Consider the following 19,318-nt stretch of genomic DNA (forward strand, 5'->3'; position numbering starts at 1 on the left):
AGGAAGGGAACTCCTTATAGACGGAAGCTGGGACTCGTCTGGGCGGCAGGGAGGTTTCAGACAGAAGGGTGCCTACTATAGGCACATGACTACACAAGGCACCGCCATGGTCCGGGCCACAGAAGGCCTTCATGGCTTCCACGTACAAGGCTGGTACAACTACCGGTGCTCTTAAGGGCAACCCTTAGACTATTATAGCTTCATGGAAAAGAAATGGCACATGTGGTTTGAGGGAAAAGATAAGAAGGCCATGAAGCAAAATTCACTACACCAGAAACAAGGAGGAACATTTTCAGAATGTTCAAAGTAGAATCAGCCAGTAGGGCAGCACTGACTGCCATATAGGCACTGCTACAAAGTTAGAAGTACTATCATCCCTATTTTACAGACCAGAAAATTGAGGCATAGAGAGGTGAAGTACCTGCCCTGGGACACAGACAGAAAATGGGGCTGCCAGGATTTTTATTTAGACAGAGAATCAAAGCCCCTGCTCTTAAAGATGAGGCTCTACTGACTTTGGAGTACTTATCTATGCATGGTCTAGGTTTTATGTTTTCTGCATTAAAAAAATAACTTTGGGGCACTTGGCTGGCTCAGTCAGTAGAGCACGTGACTTTGATTTCAGGGGTCATGAGTTCAAGCCCCACGTTAGGTAGAGACATACTTGAAAAAATAAAAAAAAAATTTTAAATAGCATTGAGATATAACTCACATTTCATACAACTGACTTATTTAAAAGTATGCAATCACCATAATCAGTTTTAGAACATTTGTATCACCCCAAAAAGAAACCCCATACCCACTGGCAGTCACTCCTCATTCTTCCCCAACCCTTCCCCAGCCATGATCTACCTTTGGCTCTAGAGAATGTGTCTATTCTGGACATTTCATATAAATGGAATCCTACAATATATGGTCTTTGGCGACTGCTTCCTTTCACTTAGCATGATGTTTCTAAGGCCATCAATGTTGTAGCAAGTATCAGTACTTCATTCCTTTTTATGGCTGAATAATATCCCATTGCATGGATATACCACTTATTTATCCATTCATAAGTTGAGGGAGACTTGGATCGTTTCTACTTTTTGGCTATTATGAATCATCCTGCTATGAACATTCATGTACAAGTTTTTGGTGTGGACATACGTTATCATTTCTCTTGGAGAGATCCTTGGGAATAAAGTTGCTGAGTCATACGTTAACTCTAGGACCTGCCACACTGTTCTCCAACGCAGCTACTCCATTCTGCATTCACCAGCAGTGGATGGGAGTTTCAACGTCTCCATACCCTTGCTAACATTTGTTACTGTCTGCCTTATTATTACCACGATGAGGGGGGTGTGAAGTAGTATTTCATTGTGGCTTTGATTTGTATTTCCTTGATTAATAATATTGAGCATCTTTTCATGTACTTATTGGCCATTTATATCTTCTTTAGAGAAACAGTTATTCAGATCACTTGCTCATGTTTTCCCTTGGGTTATCTGTCCTTCTATATGGTAGATGCAAGCCCCTAAATAAGCAAATATTTTCTTCTATTTTGTGGTTTGTCATTTCACTTTGTTGATGGTGTCCTTTGAAACACAAACGTGTTTAGCGCCGATGAAGTCCAGTTTATTTTTTCTTTCGTTGCTTGTGCTGTTGGTATCATATCTAAGAAACTATTGCCTAATCCAGTCATGGAGATTGAGGCCTAGGTTTTCTCATTCTTTTGAATGTGGATGTATAGCAATTCTAGTACCATTTTCTGAAAAGACCATCCCCCGACCCCGGAACTGTCTTGGCATCCTGGCCTAAAAATTAGTTGACTATAATGTGAGAGTTTATTTCTAGACTCTCAACTCTATTCCATTGACCCATATGTCTACCTTCTATGGTAGTACCATCTGCATGTTTTTTTACTTGCATTATCTCAATCTTTTTTACCCCAACATTTTTATTATAATTCACTGTGTTGTGATTATCTGTTCAAGTATGTATCCTCTAGTAGCCTATGAGCTGTTTAAGGGTAGGACCCATTTATTTTCTTGTTTATCTTTGTATTATTGGCAGTGAGCCTAGTACCTCACAGAAGATATGTTTAACAAATGACTCACACAAGATTTAACATATCTTAACATAGCTTAACTCTGGGGGAGAGTAAGGAGGCTGGGGGTCACCTATGAGTTTCATTCATAAAACGTTATTCCAATTCCCTCTTAGAACAAATGGTCAAAAGTAGATTTTAGTAGACAACAAATAAATCCACAATAAGGACCTCTGGTAAGTATGTACACACCTCTACAATTGTCTAACATTTATAGTTTTTCTCTCCATTTGTGGGGAACCGTCAAAGTTGTAATATCTACAGATGCTGGTCTTTGCTCTTTTGGTGCCCTACTCCTGGAAGGGGAAGATGCAGACTTTAACATGTCTTTTAGGGCGTCTGGGTGGCCCAGTCAGTTAAGCGTCCGCCTTCAGCTCAGGTCATGATCCCAGGGTCCTGGGATCGAGTCCCACATTGGGCTCCCTGCTCAGCAGGGAGTCTGCTCCTCCCTTTCCCTCTGCCCCTCCCCCTGCTTGTGCTCTCTCTTGCCACTCTCTCTAATAAAAAAAAAAACAAAAACAAAAGCACGTCTTTCATAAGATGACCAGACATCTTCTACATTCTTCCTCTCTACTTTCTTCTCACCACATGCTATGCCTCTCCCTGCCTCTGGAGTTCTTCATTTGCTGACCATGCTTCCGCCTTAACAGAGGCTACAGGAGACAGGATCAGAGGCTCCTCCCCGGATGTGCTTTTTCTTAGCTGCTCCTATGGATCTGGCCAGGAAACAGTGCCAGATGCTTTGTTGGGTTGGGGGTGGAGACATTTTTGTCTGTGAGTACATTAGACAAAACAAAGATAACCAGATGGATGTCTAGCCTGCCAATGGTGTTAGAATTGGTGGCTCTACCTCTAATTATCCAGTGCAAAAAAAGAGGGGGATCTGAAATGCTTTTCTCTAGTATTTCTCTGAGCAACTCCTCAGTTTTTAACGTGGCGTGAGTTTCTGTGATTAAACAACAACAATAAAAGATGAAAGAATATATGAAGAGAAATGGTATACTTAGTTCTAGTACCTGGTTGGTAACACTGCTCCTTTTTTGAAATAACCCATCAATTCTGAATGCTGTGTCTTCTAACAGTGGCATTGTCCCACTCTCCAAAGTCAGGTAACTTTGTCTCAACTCATCCAGGGCTTTGGATTTAATTGCAAGTTGATTTTCTATATCCTGAAAGGGCAAGAGAGAAAAGTTTTCATATGCACAATATTACAGAACAATGAGGTGTAAGAGACAGGAGATTGCCCTTTTCGAGTAAAAACACCATTAGGGTACATAATTAAATAACATCACACCTAAAGGCATTTTAATCACAATACATTCAATTTTTGCAATAATTTCAATTACTACATGGGTCTAGATTTTGGCAGAGTCTAGGTAATAAATCCTTATCATCATGGTATATTAGAAAGAGTCCAGGAGATGGAGTCCCCGTTCCATGTCTGCCTGGTATTGGCTGTCTGACCATACATTAAGTCATCAAACCTCTAAGCCTCCATTTTCTCATCTGGAAAACAGTGAGGACACCCCATGCCGTGGATAGTTTAGAACTCAAGTGAGGGCGCCTGGGTGGCTCAGATGGTTAAGCGTCTGCCTTCAGCTCAGGTCATGATCCCAGGGTCCTGGGATCGAGTCCCGCATCGGGCTCCCTGCTCCTTGGGAACCTGCTTCTCCCTCTGCCTCTCCCTCTCTCTCTCTCTCTCTCTCTCTCTGTCTCTCAAGAATAAATAAATAATGGGGCGCCTGGGTGGCTCAGTTGGTTAAGCGACTGCCTTTGGCTCAGGTCATGATCCTGGAGTCCCGGGATCGAGTCCCACATCGGGCTCCCTGCTCGGCAGGGAGTCTGCTTCTCCCTCTGACCCTCTTCCCTCTTGTGCTCTCTGTCTCTCATTCTCTCCCTCTCAAATAAATAAATAAAATCTTAAAAAAAAAAAAAGATAAATAAATAAAATCTTTAAAAAAAAAAAAAAGAACTCAAGTGAAACCAGGGTGGCCAGTGGAGGATGGTGCGGCATGGACCTGTGGAGTGTCAGCTTCCAGGCCGGAGTTATGCTAAATACGAGATGGCTGAAGCAATTCTAAATGGAAATGGCTAGAAACAGGACAGGACCACTTGCAAAGATCTCTCCTAATGAGCGTTGCTGCTCCCATAGCATGCCCAGTATTCTTCTAGAACCTTCTCCGTAGAACTGGGGTGTGAGCTGACCTTCCAGCACCAACAGGGAGTCGTGTCATGCCCTCATGCAGTCGGTGCAGAAGCAGCATAACCCGTGCCAGCTACAGTGACAGGGACAGCTGGAGTGTTTTCAATAGGGAGGGACACAATCCGGCAGTACTCAAGGAGGATTAACCTACACTCAGGTGAGGGCATCTCAGAGACTAAGTGACCTGGCAAATGACAACTGAGCAAAACAAAGGGCACAGCCAAGAGCTTCAAGCTCAAATGTGATTTAGACAGTGGTTCCCAGGGACAAGTGGTCCTTTCAGAACACATTACACAGCAGGTAAAAGAACACTATTTTCCTCTGAAGAAACAGAATGAAACACTAAAAATAATGGAAACCTTGGAGTAATTTTGTAAATATTAAGTTAATAAAACACACACACACAAATTGGAAAACATCAAATCAAAATGCCCTTTGAACATTCTCTTTCAGGAGTAACATTGAGGGCTTAGGAACAATAGTAACTGAAAAAACCTTCTTCCGCTTGTCATAAAAAAATAGCATTTTGCAATTTTGTAAAACCCACGGAGGATTATTTTATATAAGAAAGGAAGTAACTGGGGATTTGGAGGAGACCCTCAGAAAGTACAGCCGCTTACCCTAGTCCTTGGGGCAGAAGCAGCGACTAAACAACATGGCCACATAACCAGCCTGGCCACGCCCCGTGGACAGCTGCAGTGGGCCTTCTCACCTGACAGTCCAGGAGCATCTTCTGCACCGAGATCACACTTGCAGGTTTTTGTAAAGTTTTCAGTCTCTCCTCTTGTGCCTCCAACCAGTTGTTCAAAATCTGTATTTTGTTTTCATTCTCAGTGATACTTTCCAAAAGTTGTTCTAAATGTTGTATCTATAAGTTATAAATAATAAAAATTTATTTTAAACCACATGCTTTAAAATGTAAATGTCGTGACAGTTAATTTTAATAAAATAATTTTGTTTCTTCCCCTCATATTTAGCATTAGATTTCCCAATTACTTTTGGAATAAAGATTCATAAATTAGGAAATAGAATTAAAATCCCGTTTAGCATTTGAAATGAAAGCTAACCTAAGCAAGCTGGCTCTTTTGGAGTTCCATAATACCTGTACAAAATAAAATCATGTTGCTAACATTCAATATTTTTTCATTGCACTATCTATTGATATACTTTAAACTTAAGAAAACTTTCTTTCCCTAGACACTCTTCATTAGAGTGGCTTAAAAATTAAGTCAGTATCAAAAATATCACAAATAATCAATTTAATAAAATAATGACTATTTTTAATGTCTGTGATTCTTCTCATTTCTCTGCTCACAATTTTTATTAGGTTACAATCACAGTATATGTAAAGTTTTATGTTCCTTTTCCAATATGTCATAGGCACTTGCTTGATTGGTTATGACATATGCCTTATATTAATTTAAAAGCCTGCCCAATATTTTATCAAATGGACACAGTATAATGTGATTAATTATTCCTCTATAGTTGGAAATTAAAATATTTTACATTTTTCACCAGTATAAATGATGTTGAACACTTTGTGTGCGTATTTTTTCCTTTTCTGAAGGGCTATCTACTTAAGATAAATGTGTAAGAGGTGGCATGGCTAGGTTAAGAAATAAGATTATTACTCTAGTTCTTGAAGTTTTCTAAATGCTTTCCAAAAGGGTATGTAAGCCATTATCTGCATATGAATGGGATAACTTCAGGCTTTTATCTTTATCTTACTAAATTTTTCTAATTTAATAAATGTATAATGTTACATGTTTACTTTGAATGCCTGATAATTGAAGTTGTAATCTTTCCATGATTTGCTAATTATAAATTTACTCTTTTGTGAACTATTTTCTTTGTCCACTCATGCACTTGAATCTTAATTATATAAATCCATTTGTATGCATTCTCTACACATGAAGAAATCAACCAATTGTTACTATCAATTATGTATAAATACTGAATATTTCTCCAAGAATGAGTTTTCTTAATATTTTCAGAGTCATGGAATGAAAATCTACCAAAAGGCCACATACATTTTTCTTCCTTTTCATAATCTTTTCAAAGCTGTAATAGCTTTGCCACTTTTGAACATTTACTTTCACAGAAAACGTCAAAATCTCTGACCATTTAGTAGTCTCACATAATCCTTGACATCTTCTTAAATAAAATTTCTCCTCTTCACTTGCCTAACTCAATTTCCCACTAAGAAATCTCAAAGAAATAAGAACTTCTTCATATGCTCTTATAGGCACCAGTGGAGAATGCCAGAACATAGGCTTCATAAAAGGGCTATCATGGAGAGGATTATTAGGCTTCACTGTAAGTTAACCATATGAATATCTTTTTTAAAATTTTTCAGAAAGTGGTATTTTGCAAAGGCCAAATCACACAAACCGTGACACATGAGCACACCTTTCTATTTAGAGTTCCATGTACCCGCTGCCATTGGCGGTTCATCTCTCCCAGGTGCTCTGCAAACTCTGTCCTCTCATAGCGCTTACTTTCTACATCACAGGTGCTTAACTGAAGTAATGACTGGTTGACAAAGTCAACGATCCATTGTTTGTAGTCCATTTCCATTCTGAACTCCTAAAACAAACAAACAAAATTAAACAACCAAAACCTGAACTGAAGTAGGTGGAACCGGATCCCCCTCTGGTGCACTCCAGGGGGCGTCAAACTCGCATTCATTAATCAAGGGGCACCCATCTGGAGTTATGTTCTACCCTACCCTCCAATCCCACCGAATGTCTTTGAGCGGAGAGTCTCTTGTAGAATTCCACATGCCTAGGAACAGAGACTCGCCACTTTCAAACAGTCAAAGGTGGCATCGTGTATGGTGGCTGCATTATCTGAACCAAAATCAAGATGCAGGGACTGACAACGGGTTCCTGCGAGTGGCTTCCTGAGAGCTCCACCGGAATTCAGAGCCACCCTGCAGGCTCGTGGAAATGAGAGGATGGGAGGTCTCCAGTTAAGACTCCCCCAGAAAACCCAGGACATTAAGGAACTTTGCCAGTTAGGTCGCTGCTCTGTTCTTCTGGGGACAATCTACTCTCCAGGTTTGGAGGACTTTAAGTTCTATAGCAATGCTAAAAACACCCCGAGGCCAATCATGTTTCTGTGGAGCCTGATACTTGTTGGGCTTATCCTGGAAAGTTCCAACACCTCTCTGAAGGCATCAGGGAGAAAACCATGTGGCATGTGCTAGGTTCCTAGAGCCTATAAAATACATATATGTGGACCCTCCAAAGATTCTACTGCTCACTGAAGTGAGGATGTGCTAGCATATAAAAATAAAATCCTTGTTAACATCATGCTTTGTGACCAAGGTATTCATCCTCCGTCTACCAGAGGCTGGATCCATCAGCCTGTGAGGTCTTTGAAAGCAGTGACCAGAGTCTTCATTTATCTCTTATGTTCCTAGTGGCGGACTTGCCTGACACACAGTAAGTGTTTGCGTGTGGCTTGTTCGATGTTAAGTTAAATCTACATGAAATCAAACATCACGGAGAAGGCCACCTTCACATCTATTTGTAGAAGGATATAAAATTTTCCTTGCACATTTTCTTACACAAAGAACATTTACTTGCTATCTACCGGATGCCAGGTATTGGGCTAGGTGTGCTACTTCGGGGAGGTGAAGGTAGCTCCTCTCTCAAGAAGCCAAGTCAAGGCGGGGACACAGACAAGTAAGCAAATAATTACAGCACCATGGAGACACCTAATCCCAGAAAGTAAAACTCATCTGACAGGGAGAGTCAGGAGTAGATTTCCAAATCAGGTGATACTTGAGCAGACTCTTGAAAGATGATGGAGAGCATTTCTACAGCTAGAAGTGGGGCACGAGAATTCCAGCCTGAAGAAGTAGCACGCACCAAAGCATGAGCAGGGAGAGCACCAGACACAGCTGGTTCATTTGCTTCTAGCAGAGTCTAGGGTCTTAGTGGGTAATGAAAAAAAAGAGGAGGCTGGAGAGGTAAAGAGGGGTCAGAGCCAGTTAAAAGCTTGGATTCTGTCCTGTGGTGATGGAAGCTACCACAGGCAACCAGGCAGAAGAAGAACAAGTATGCTAACATCTGCCTAGACTCACCCAACAGCCCATTCCTCACCCCTAGAATGAGTTTTTCTAAATCACATCATATGTGTCTCTTTGTCCCGTATTCCCCTTCTGACTGACTTGCCTTCTTATTTAATGAAAAGGCTTCTGGCTCTTTTTGTTTAATTACCTTGTACTTCTGAAGAAGATTTTTCACTTGAGATGCAGAACTCAGTGAACGCTCAGAGTCTTCATCTGCAATTTGGTGTTCCACACTGTTCATCCAGCTAATCATTTCTGTGATTGCTTTACGAGATGGCAATTTCTCCATCTGAAGCTGCAAGGACAAAATGATTTCCATTTAATTACCTGCCTCTGACAAAATGAATCAAGGGCATCCACTAGAGATGATATCTGGTTTGATAAAAGGTCTCGCTTCATAATTACGCAGGTGACTCACAAAAACAAACCCAGCATTCAGGCTTAGAATAAGTGACCCCCCCCCCCCCGCCCCTTGGGTGCCTGGGTGGCTCAGTCGTTAAGCGTCTGCCTTCGGCTCAGGTCATGATCCCAGGGTCCTGGGATCAAGTCCCACATCGGGCTCCCTGCTCAGCAGGAAGACTGCTTCTCCCTCTCCCACTCTCCCTGCTTGTGTTCCTACTCTCACTGTCTCTGTCAAATAAATAAATAAAATCTTAAAAAAAAAAAAAAAGAAAGAAAAATTAAAAAAAAAGTGACCCCAAAACAATGACAATGACCTTCACATAAAGTAACACAGCAATGCAGATAAACTGGGAAATAAAGTAATTAAGCCTGATTTCTCTGTTAAGAAAGATCCCACTGGAGGAGAGGTCAGTAATTAAGACCTATATTCAGTGGTACCAGCACTGAAAATAGGTGGTGTCAATGAAAATTACTGAGTCAGAGAAATAATTTTAAAGGAGTTGTGAGCTAACAAGTGAAAGCTAATTCGAATGCTGCGTCTTGAAACACCTACCTGGTGAAGTTTTTCTTGAACATCTGGAAGTTGAGTTATGAGCATGGTCCACTTCTGTTCAAACTGTGCTAACGCAGCTCTCAGCGTGGCCGCATCGGCTTCTTTTAGGTGGAGAAGCTGGTTCCCGGTGCTTACAACTGCGGCCTTCAGGGACGACTTGCCGTCAAGCTCCTTTGAAAACTCCTAGAGGAAACAGTTGGAACATTGAGAAATGTTAAGAATTTGAAAACAGCAAAGAATAAGAGTCGGAATAACTGGTTAGAGCCGAAGCTAAATCACTGAACTCGATTCACATCACGAATGTTTGCATGTGTATCTATCTGTGTGTGTGTGTGTGTGTGTGTGTGTGTGTGGTGTGTGTGTGGTGTGTGGGTGGTGTGTGGGTGGTGTGTGGGTGGTGTGTGGGTGTGTGGTGTGTATGTATGTGTGTGGTGTGTGTATGCTCATAAGGGCACGTACACACACAGCTATTTCCTACTAAGTGTCAGGCACTGTTCCAGGCATTAGATAGAGGACGAGGAACAAAAGAGATGGAATTCCTGTCCCTTGAGGGGCTTAATTATTTTTTAAAAAATAGACAAATCACTTCAACTTTTTAAAAATAATTTTTTTTTTAAGATTTTATTTATTTATTTGACAGAGAAAGACACAGCGAGAGAGGGAACACAAGCAGGGGGAGTGGGAGAGGGAGAAGCAGGCTTCCCGCTGAGCAGGGAGCCTGATGCGGGGCTCGATCCCAGGACCCTGAAGGCAGACGCTTAACGACTGAGCCACCCAGGTGCCCCGCCCCCAAATCACTTGAACTTTAAAAGAAACAGCACACAAAGTTCACATGAAATGAACTAAGTGCAAGTAATTTTTAACTAAAATATTTGAAATCTTTCCTTTGTCTTTACAGGTGTTTTCAAGTATATTTTAAAATATTTACATTTTAATACCAAGGTGAGTGATCATTGCTATAAAATATGAAATTGGAGAAGAGAGAAAAAATACAGGAAAGGAATAAATTTATACTACAAAAGTAATACTTTAAGAAAAATCTCAAAACCATAGAACAACATTTTTGTAGAATAACAGTTCTGCGTATGACAGTTTAAAACCATGTGTTTTTTAGGGGGAAGCAGGGAGTTATTTCCTGCATTTATAAAGCATGCCCCGTGTCAGAGGAAGTTTTAAATTTATATACATTTTGTAGGGTCAATTAAAAATGTACTGTATCATTATTTTAAATATATAAATGACCAGTATAAATAAATAGCTTTAAGTTTGATGAATGCCATTAGCTCAAGTCTTATCCCTTATCCACTAATGATTATGGAGACTATCGCTATCAACCCTGGTCATGTCCCCCTGATATTTCCAACAATAATTATCTGAGCATATTCTATTACAACTTACAAAAAAGTTGTTTATGTTGCTTCTGACTGTATCCAAGTCCTGAGACACATTGAGGGATTGTTCTTTCCAGTAATTCAGAGTTTGCTGAGAAGATTCCAACCACTTGGTTAACTGATCCGAATCTCTGGTATAACTAACAGAAGCACAGTGAGAGAGAAAGAAAGTTAGAAATGTACTCTATGGAGGATATGCATCATCGGCATATTTTCTTCTTATTTTATTATTCAGAAAGTCATGACACCCTCTGTTATCCCATGCCCCAAATCTGATGCTCCTGGCGTCTTCTATAACTCCCTTATGAAGAATCTAGAACAAAATGGGCATTTTTAAGGTCTAAAACATTTTCTTATTACAGCTATGCAAAAATAAACCCATGGGTAAAGACGAACCATGAGAAACTATGGACTCTGAGAAACAAACTGAGAGTTCTAGAGGGGAGGGGCATGGGGGGATGGGTTAGCCTGGTGATGGGTATTAAAGAGCGCACGTACTGAAGGAGCACTGGGTGTTATATGCAAACAATGAATCATGAAACACTACATCAAAAACTAATGATGTAATGTATGGTGATTAACATAACATAATAAAAAATAAAAATAAAATAAGTAAACCCATGGGTAAGGACAGCAATTATTTTTATTCACTAAATGTTCCTGACAGATTTGTTTATAGTAAAAATACAACCAGCATTTGCATAAGTTGTATAACAATAAACTGTTGTTGGCTTGATACCAACATATTTATTGGAGGTGAAGGAAAATATCCAAGGAAAATGCTACTCCTCTTGCAACTTTTAAACTTTAGTTAAGATAAGTTCCCTATGAGGGAAGGATGAGGAGATTCAAATGTTCTATGTTCTGTCTCTTCCTCAAGGGGTTCAAGATTAGGTCCACTAAACAAAATTCTCTGAGGAACTTTGAAGACTTTTTCAAACTGTTCTGTTAGCTAAAATTAGTATTTTTTAATTTAAAAACTTTGGGAGGAGAATAGGAAAGAGCGACATCATGGCATAAAGGCAACGTGTATAACTTTAGAACATAATTCCTAGTTTTCATAGAGCTGATTACATATTATCCTGAGTCTAGCAAACCAACCTCGGAGAACCTAGATCCCACTTAGCCCAGAAGAGGGGCCCAAGAGCTTTAATTGTTGACGAAAAACCTTATAACAGGGAGACCGCATGTAAAATGTGGTTGACCACAGGATCCCTCTGAGGTCTTTCTCCATGTGGAAATCTGAGTGCAATCCATCCCTAAGAAAACATACCTGAGCAGATGCTTGAGAAGTGTTTGCAGTCTGTGTAGTTCATGGTCGATTTTTTTGTTTAGGGCCAACCACTGCTCTTCTAGCTTTGCAATCTGGCCCTCTAGTTCAGGACAGCTCACGGATGCCACCAGCTGTTTGCCTTCATTCAGAGTTTGGTAAAGCCGGGCATGCTTTTCATCAATGTTCCTTTTTATTTGCTAAAAAAAGGTAAAGTCACAGAATTAATTATTTAAAAATGAAGCCAATCTATTCACAAGTACTTCATTAAAAACCTACAGTAGAGGCTACTGAAGAAAGATTAACACTCTCCTAACCCTCAAGACTCTTGCAATGTGGCTGAAGAAACATGATTCATGTTTTATTGATCATCTTTCATGATGAGAGTGTCCGACTAATGCAATTTCTATGGCACATTTCTTTAGAATATCTCTGAGAAGTTGTTTCTGTTTTTAAGATTTTATTTATTTGACAGAGACAGAGAGAGAGAGAGAGAGAGAGAGAGCACAAGTAGGGGGAGCGGCAGGCAGAGGGAGAAGCAGACTCCCTGCTAAGGAAGGAGTCAGATGTGAGGCTGGATTCCAGGACCCTGGGATTATGACCTGAGCCAAAGGCAGACACTTAACCTACTGAGCCACCCAGGTGTCCCTATTGTATCTCTGAGAAGTTTTAATTATGCCATTTTATATACAGGAGTCAGAATGCAATGGCCACTCAGCCCATAAGGTACAGAGCCAGCAATGAACAAGGTTTGTTCAACTCCAGAGGCCACACAGACCCTACGTTCCATGGCCTACAGATGTCCGCCGATCAAAACAGATGCAAATCTCTCTGTGACGCAGAGGACCGAGAATGACCTAAAGAAATCTGTAAGTTAGAAGGGCTTTACAAAACATCTGCCTTTTAAGTCCACAAACTTATTTAAAGGTCTCAGAACACTGATTTCATTTGAAAAAAATAGTTCAAATTTAACAGAATCATAGGTTGCACTTTAAGAGACATGATCTTTTCAGGAAATCATCAGGCTTCTATGAGGTGGGCGAATATGAACAGTTCCTTACCACAATGAGGTTTAAAATGCTACTTTCCATTGTATTCTCTTAGCTATTCAGAGAGTATGTCTGCATACTAACTAACTAGGCTAACTGACAAAGAATTAAGCAGCAGCTTCCTGGCCCCAGAGGATTCAGATTTATCTTAGAGTTATGCTCAATATAATAAGAGGGAAAGAGATCAATTGTACCCTTCCAGGCATCTAAACAGCATGGTTAGAGCATCGTTACCTCTGGAAATGCTCCTTCCAGGACGCTGAAATGTTTCTGCGGACTGGCAATGTCCTGCCAAGTATTTCATGCATTTTTCATCCCAGAGTCTATTCAGGCAACAACCCTGCTTCTGAAGTTTTGAACTGACATCTGATAACCACCTCCAGCCGCACAGCTCAGATGCTGACGGACATATATTCAAAAGTTAGAACCAAGTGTTTTAAGTTTTCTGTTGAGAAGACCTATAAACTCATTTTTATCTTGTTGGTCATGATCTCAGTGCCACTCGAAAGCCCATTTTAAGGTGCTCTCTTTTCTATGGCATCAAATTTGAGGCACAGAGACTTTGATGATAATACTACTAAATGTTGCACAAGAAAAAATTTTGTTTGAAGTCTTTTTATAATGCTGGTGGCAGATAACAGATGATTGCCCTCTTTCACAGGCTATGTCCCAAACAGGGCTTCACTGAAGTTAGGAAAACCCAATTATAGGTTTAGTGGCCCACGTTTTACAAAGTTCTTTCTGTGCCTTAAACTCATTTCCATGCCAGATATCCACCTCCTGAGACAGGGGGAACTAGCCTGAATACCTACATTCTACAGATAAAGAAAACTACAGATAAAGAGACTTAAGAGACAAAAAGGTGACACAGTGACAGATAAGAGCCAGGACTCAAACCAAGGGACCTCCACCCCAAGCCAGAACCCTGTGGCTGCGCAGAGCAGCCCCAAAATCAAATCTGCAGTTTCTCCAAGTATGTCTATTAGTGAGTGGTGTGATGAACTTCAATTCAAATCATTCAACCTTCAAAGAGTGAGCGATTTAGTCAAAGCAAAGGAAAACAAAAAATGCAATGGACCGTGCTCTGATAGATTCAACAGGAGCAAATTACCTGGTTAAAATGAAATCCTTTCCATTAATCTTTTCCTCTGTCTCTTCCCCAAACTCACAGAGGGCAAGGTTAGATACCAGAATTACCAGATCCTTTTCAAGAGATGTATAGTTTTCATCAAATTTCTTCCCATTTCTAGAGAATCAAGAACGTAACATCAGTGGGAGCCCTTTTCTAGTCTAGTTGCAATGACAAAATTAATCATAAAATTAAAATGAACTCTGAGACCATACAAAATTAAAACACAGATTCCAGGGCTTCTGAGAGATATAACCCACCCTTGTAGAGCTCAGCATCTAATAGAAAAAAAAATTCCATCGTCCTTTGTGGAGAGAGTTTTGAGAAATCCGGTTGGCATGTTTTATGCTTGTCTCATCAAATCGAGCAGCGAGTAATATGATTAAGTTAAAGGGATCCTCTCAGCATACACACCACTTCTGTGGAGACTTCAGAGTTGGAAGAGAGCCTTTCTCTTGCTTGGAAAGGAAGGGGCTAACTTTTAGAGCCTTTCTCAATAGAGGCTCCTGCGAGGTTGCATCTGCCCTCCCTGCTCTAACCCCCACCCACTGAACATTACCTAATTGTGCCGCTAAGAGCGTAATTCCACTGTCGGAGGAATGTGGGTTTACACTTCATCAGGGGAGGATTATTTTCTTAGCCCGAGTCTTGCCTTGTCCTAGTTCTCGTCATGTCTATGGAAGCCCACCACTAGGATCTCCTGCCACACTACAGAGCTGACTTACAGACACTAAATATTACCTGTTGGAAAATAACCCCCTTATTAATCTCTTATCTACTGAAGTATTGGGTCACCTGGCCCATCAGGGGCACTCTTTGGGCTCACAGGGTCTTTTTTTTTTTTTTTAATACCATGAAATATTGCTACAAATATCAATTTGACAAGCTAACCAGAAAATTCATTTCACTAGCATAAAATAACATTATCACATTATAAAGCTGGATATTTCCTTGCTTTTTGGTTATTTCCTTTAAGAGCTAACATCCACTGTGTTTTAGAAGTTAAAGGTGAAAACCTTAAAACTGAGAAAGAACTTTATGCAAACTTAATTTTCTTCTTTGAACTGAGATAAGACTATCAGGAGTCCACTTCAGCTGTCCTCTTCAGAAAGTACTGTTTCTGAACCACTGACTGTTTCATGCAAATATTTGACCTCATTCAGGATCTTAAAAGGGCTCTCAATTTTGTTTATTTGCACACAAACCTAGAAGGTGAAAAGATGCTGTCATTCCCTAATTTACATATGAGAAATCTCAGTGAATATTTCACTAAGGGAGTAGCACTCAGAGCTAGAACAGGCCTCCACCCTCCTCAGTGTTAATTCCCATTTAACTACTGCTTAATGATAAATAGACGCTTCTGGATACTGGGAGGCGGAGGTCAAAATTCCAGAAGTCCAAGCTTACGTACAAAGTTTACGTAACCCAAATAAATACCTGTAGCAAACTCTGTAGTTTTATTCCACATTGGTGTGACTTTTCCTCCAGTAATTTAACTTCTTTTATTTGTTCTGCCCAAAATGTCTCCTTCTTTTGCAATAAAGAAGGAAGGATTTTGTTGGAGTATGTTTGGATCAACAGCATGTCAGCAACAAGCTTCTGGAAAAAAAGCTGTAAAATGGACAAGGTTTTAATACTTACTTATTTCTATAGTGCGAGAACTTGCAAACCAAATTACTTCCAACTTTTATACACTTTTATTCGCTTTTTAATCCCAAATCCCAAGACAGCCATGGAGAGTCGAACATATGAGGAAAGAAAAAGAAAACTGACTGCGTACCCCTTAGTCTTTAACATTAATGGCATTTTAACAAGTCATAAAGAAAAAACTATCCTAAGTAACATTTTCCACAAAACAGTCCTATGTAAAAGGGCAAACATTATTAGTCAATTTCAATTTCCAGTGAGACCTTCCTAAATTGGTTACTCTGAGTTTTAAGAAACTTTACAGAAAGGTAGATCTGTGGCGGATTTATTTCAAGACAATAAAATGGCTGGATAGATGTGTGAGCCCGAGAAGCCCACACATGGAACAGCCAGAGGTTCCTACATTCCGGCTTGACTTTCTACTCAATAAAATGGACAAATAAAGGGAATTTGTTGACATGGTCTATTGGGATCCTGGGATGTAAAAGCTCCCAGATTAACACTTAAGAACCTTTACACAGGAAGGCTTTCCTTTACATGGTTGTCCTCCATTTATAGTCAACTGCCCCTTCTAATTGTTTGGAGGAACTTCTTAATGTGAATTCCTTCTCCTATTTCCTTGAAGAGGATACAGTGAAGGTTTAGAACAGCATCCAGCATAGGTCCCAACACACTGTATATATTCATTATATTATTTTCTCCTTTCCCCCTCCATTCTTTATACAGTATTTACCTCTGAATTTCTTAGATTAAGGTCTACTTGTCACAAGCTTAGACTTCTGCTGGAACTGTCTTACACACTTTTTTACATCAAGGAACTGTCTTACACACTTTAGGCAAGAACTGTCTTACACACTTTTTTACATCAACACTTAAATTACTACAGGTCTTTAGTCGGTAATCATGAGGTTTTTGTTTAAGAAAATGAAAGGAAAACTAAAAGATTTATTGTAGCATTACACTAGGTATATATTTATGTACTGAGGTATATATATTTCTTTTGGTCACAGTTCTCAGGAAAGCCTGCACTAATTCGGCTTCCCCTCTTAAATGCTCTGAAGGCATGTATCTCAATTTTAATTTGAAATTTGTTTGAAGGACTCTTCATAAATAGGTCTTCTCTTTCAACCAAAAGCTCCATGAATGTAAGCAACTGTGCTGTTTTCACTCACAATCAAGTCTTTCTGACTTAGACAGCATCCACTTTCTTCTTTGGTGAAATATACATTTCTCATTCATTCATTCGTTCATTGTTTTAACAAACATCTATTACAGGGCTCCCAGTATACCAGGAACCCTGCTAACCTCTAAGAATATGATTGTGAGTGAATACTGGGAGCCCTCTAATAGATGTTTGTTAAAACAATGAACGAATGAATGAATGAGAAATGTATATTTCACCAAAGAAGAAGGGGATGCTGTCTAAGTCAGAAAGACTTAAGTCTATGAAAAGCTAATCTGACCCATGTGTCTTACCTTGTGATTTTGTATTTGAGCCTGTAAGGCAACTTTACTCTTGGTTTCTTGTAAGTGGTCATGAGCAAGCTTTTCCTTCCCGATATCCACTAGTTCCGCCATGCCTCGCAACAAGGCATCTTGCTGACTCTCCGTGATGAAAGGGCTGCTGAGTTCGGTGTACCTGGCTCTCAGGATTCCCCACGTACTGTCAAGTACATCCTGAAAAGAAAAAGCACCTTTATCCAATCATGAAAGGAATCCAACTGGAGAATGAATCTAAACTCCCTTCATGGGGGAAGAAAGTCTTACTCCTTATAATCACAGTAATTCACTGATTGAATGTTTTCTGCTCAGACATACCTCTAATTTGTAAACCTCTTGCAATAAAACATAAGGTAAATGAAGCCTCTCCCCTTCGTCTCTTAGTTTTGCCACTCGGCTCTCAGAGTTCTGCAGCTCCATTGTATATGTATCTGCTTTCTAAAGTGAGAGACGATGCAAAAAAGTAAAATGCTTTAAGTCAGAGAGGTGCATATATTCATTTTGAAAGAATTACACAGTACAGAAAAAATTTAGGGAAACCTGAAAATCCCACTTCTCCTCCCTCACCTCCAGCTTCTGCCAAAGAGCCACAGCTGACAGCGTGGTCCCACCTCGTTTGAAGGTCACCCTTACACTCGCCGAGTGCACACGTCCTTCCACTCTGCATCCGTATCCTCACCTAGCAGCTTCTCAGTTGCTCTTCTCATCAGTAAAAACATCTGACTCCTTTTAATGGGACACACAGTATGCCATCCTAAGGCCACCCACTGCTTTTGTAACAGGCTGCTCTTAATGGCTTTTGGGCTACTTGAGGGTTTTTGATTCAAGCAGCACTACTAGGTTCATCCTTGAGTATTTATATACATATTTACCTCTGTGCACTTGTCTTCCTTAGGCTAAGTGCAAGTCCAACACCTAGAGCGGTGTCTGAACATAGTAGGTACTCAATGAATACTTGCTGGGTATATGAATGAGGTGAAACTGCTGTGGGCGGAAGAGCATTTACACGTCGAATTCTGATTGACAAGCCATGGACCCTGAGAAGCTGGACGAATCACCACCCCTCCCAAGAGAAGGACAGCCTCCTTTCCCAAAGCCCACACCAACACAGCACAAACTTACATTTTTGCCCAGGTGATAGGGGACAATGAATGGTCTTGTGCTGGTTTAATTTACTCTTCATAAAGAATGACTTACGAGTTATTTTTCAAGGTCAACAGAGTTTTCATTTTTATCTATTTGTTTAAGCCTTGCCACTGCTCACAAAGGGAAGTGGTTCAGAAGACAGCTATCACACAAAACTCTTTGGTCCCAGGTTAGATCAGTTTAACTATTTTTGACTTGATTACCTGAAGCTGTTCATCAATACTCTGGCCACTAATTTCATTCAGAGACTGTTGTAAAGATGTTTTGTTCCTAATAAGTTGATCATACAGTCGCTTTATTTCATTCTGCATAAGAAGATAAATTCAGGAAAACAATGAGAATCTCATTTAGGCCTTCATGACCTTTTCTTAGAAGTTACTTGTCCTTTAATATTTGTGCTACCGGAAGTTTCAAACATATACCAAAATAGCGGACTCCCTGCGTCACCATCACCTGGCTTTAACAATTACTGACTTGTGGCAGGTCATCTCTGCTGTCCCCTCCCCTGAGCTTTCTTGACCGTACCTGATCTCCCTCCCCTCAGATTATTTTGAAACAAATCACAGGTATCTTATTTCATCAGTATAAGTTTCAGTATGTATCTTTAAAAGATGAAAATTCTTCCCTTTAAAAATACTACAGATCAACAATTAATTCCTTAGTACTATTAACTGTCAGAACGGGTTCACATTTCTCTAATTGCCTATAATTTTTCTTTTGGTTTGTTTGAATTGGAATCTAACGAGGTCCAAAAGGTTGCAATGGAATAGCAGCAGGCTCCCCAAGCATCTCTCTTTTTGTTCCTGGGATTTTGGGTGGGATGGTGGAAAAAACTAGGTCTTTTATTCTACACAGCTTCCCACC

The 19,318-nt window shown here is 40.1% G+C and overlaps 1 protein-coding gene across 1 annotated transcript in view; it reads right to left on the reverse strand.

Annotated features, from left to right (window-relative positions):
- The window catches only part of SYNE2 (spectrin repeat containing nuclear envelope protein 2), a 313,984-nt gene that overhangs the window by 65,693 nt on the left and 228,973 nt on the right, over positions 1-19,318 (reverse strand). Inside the window, 14 exon segments of the mRNA XM_035727838.1 lie at positions 3,103-3,255; positions 5,002-5,157; positions 6,699-6,875; positions 8,516-8,662; positions 9,323-9,505; positions 10,721-10,853; positions 11,987-12,193; positions 14,155-14,213; positions 14,215-14,268; positions 14,572-14,580; positions 15,599-15,772; positions 17,285-17,485; positions 17,627-17,746; positions 18,658-18,759. Of these exon segments, the coding sequence (XP_035583731.1) occupies positions 3,103-3,255; positions 5,002-5,157; positions 6,699-6,875; positions 8,516-8,662; positions 9,323-9,505; positions 10,721-10,853; positions 11,987-12,193; positions 14,155-14,213; positions 14,215-14,268; positions 14,572-14,580; positions 15,599-15,772; positions 17,285-17,485; positions 17,627-17,746; positions 18,658-18,759 (1,875 nt within the window).

The sequence above is a fragment of the Zalophus californianus genome, chromosome 6 (genome assembly GCF_009762305.2).
Source record: "Zalophus californianus isolate mZalCal1 chromosome 6, mZalCal1.pri.v2, whole genome shotgun sequence".
Lineage (NCBI taxonomy): Eukaryota > Metazoa > Chordata > Mammalia > Carnivora > Otariidae > Zalophus > Zalophus californianus.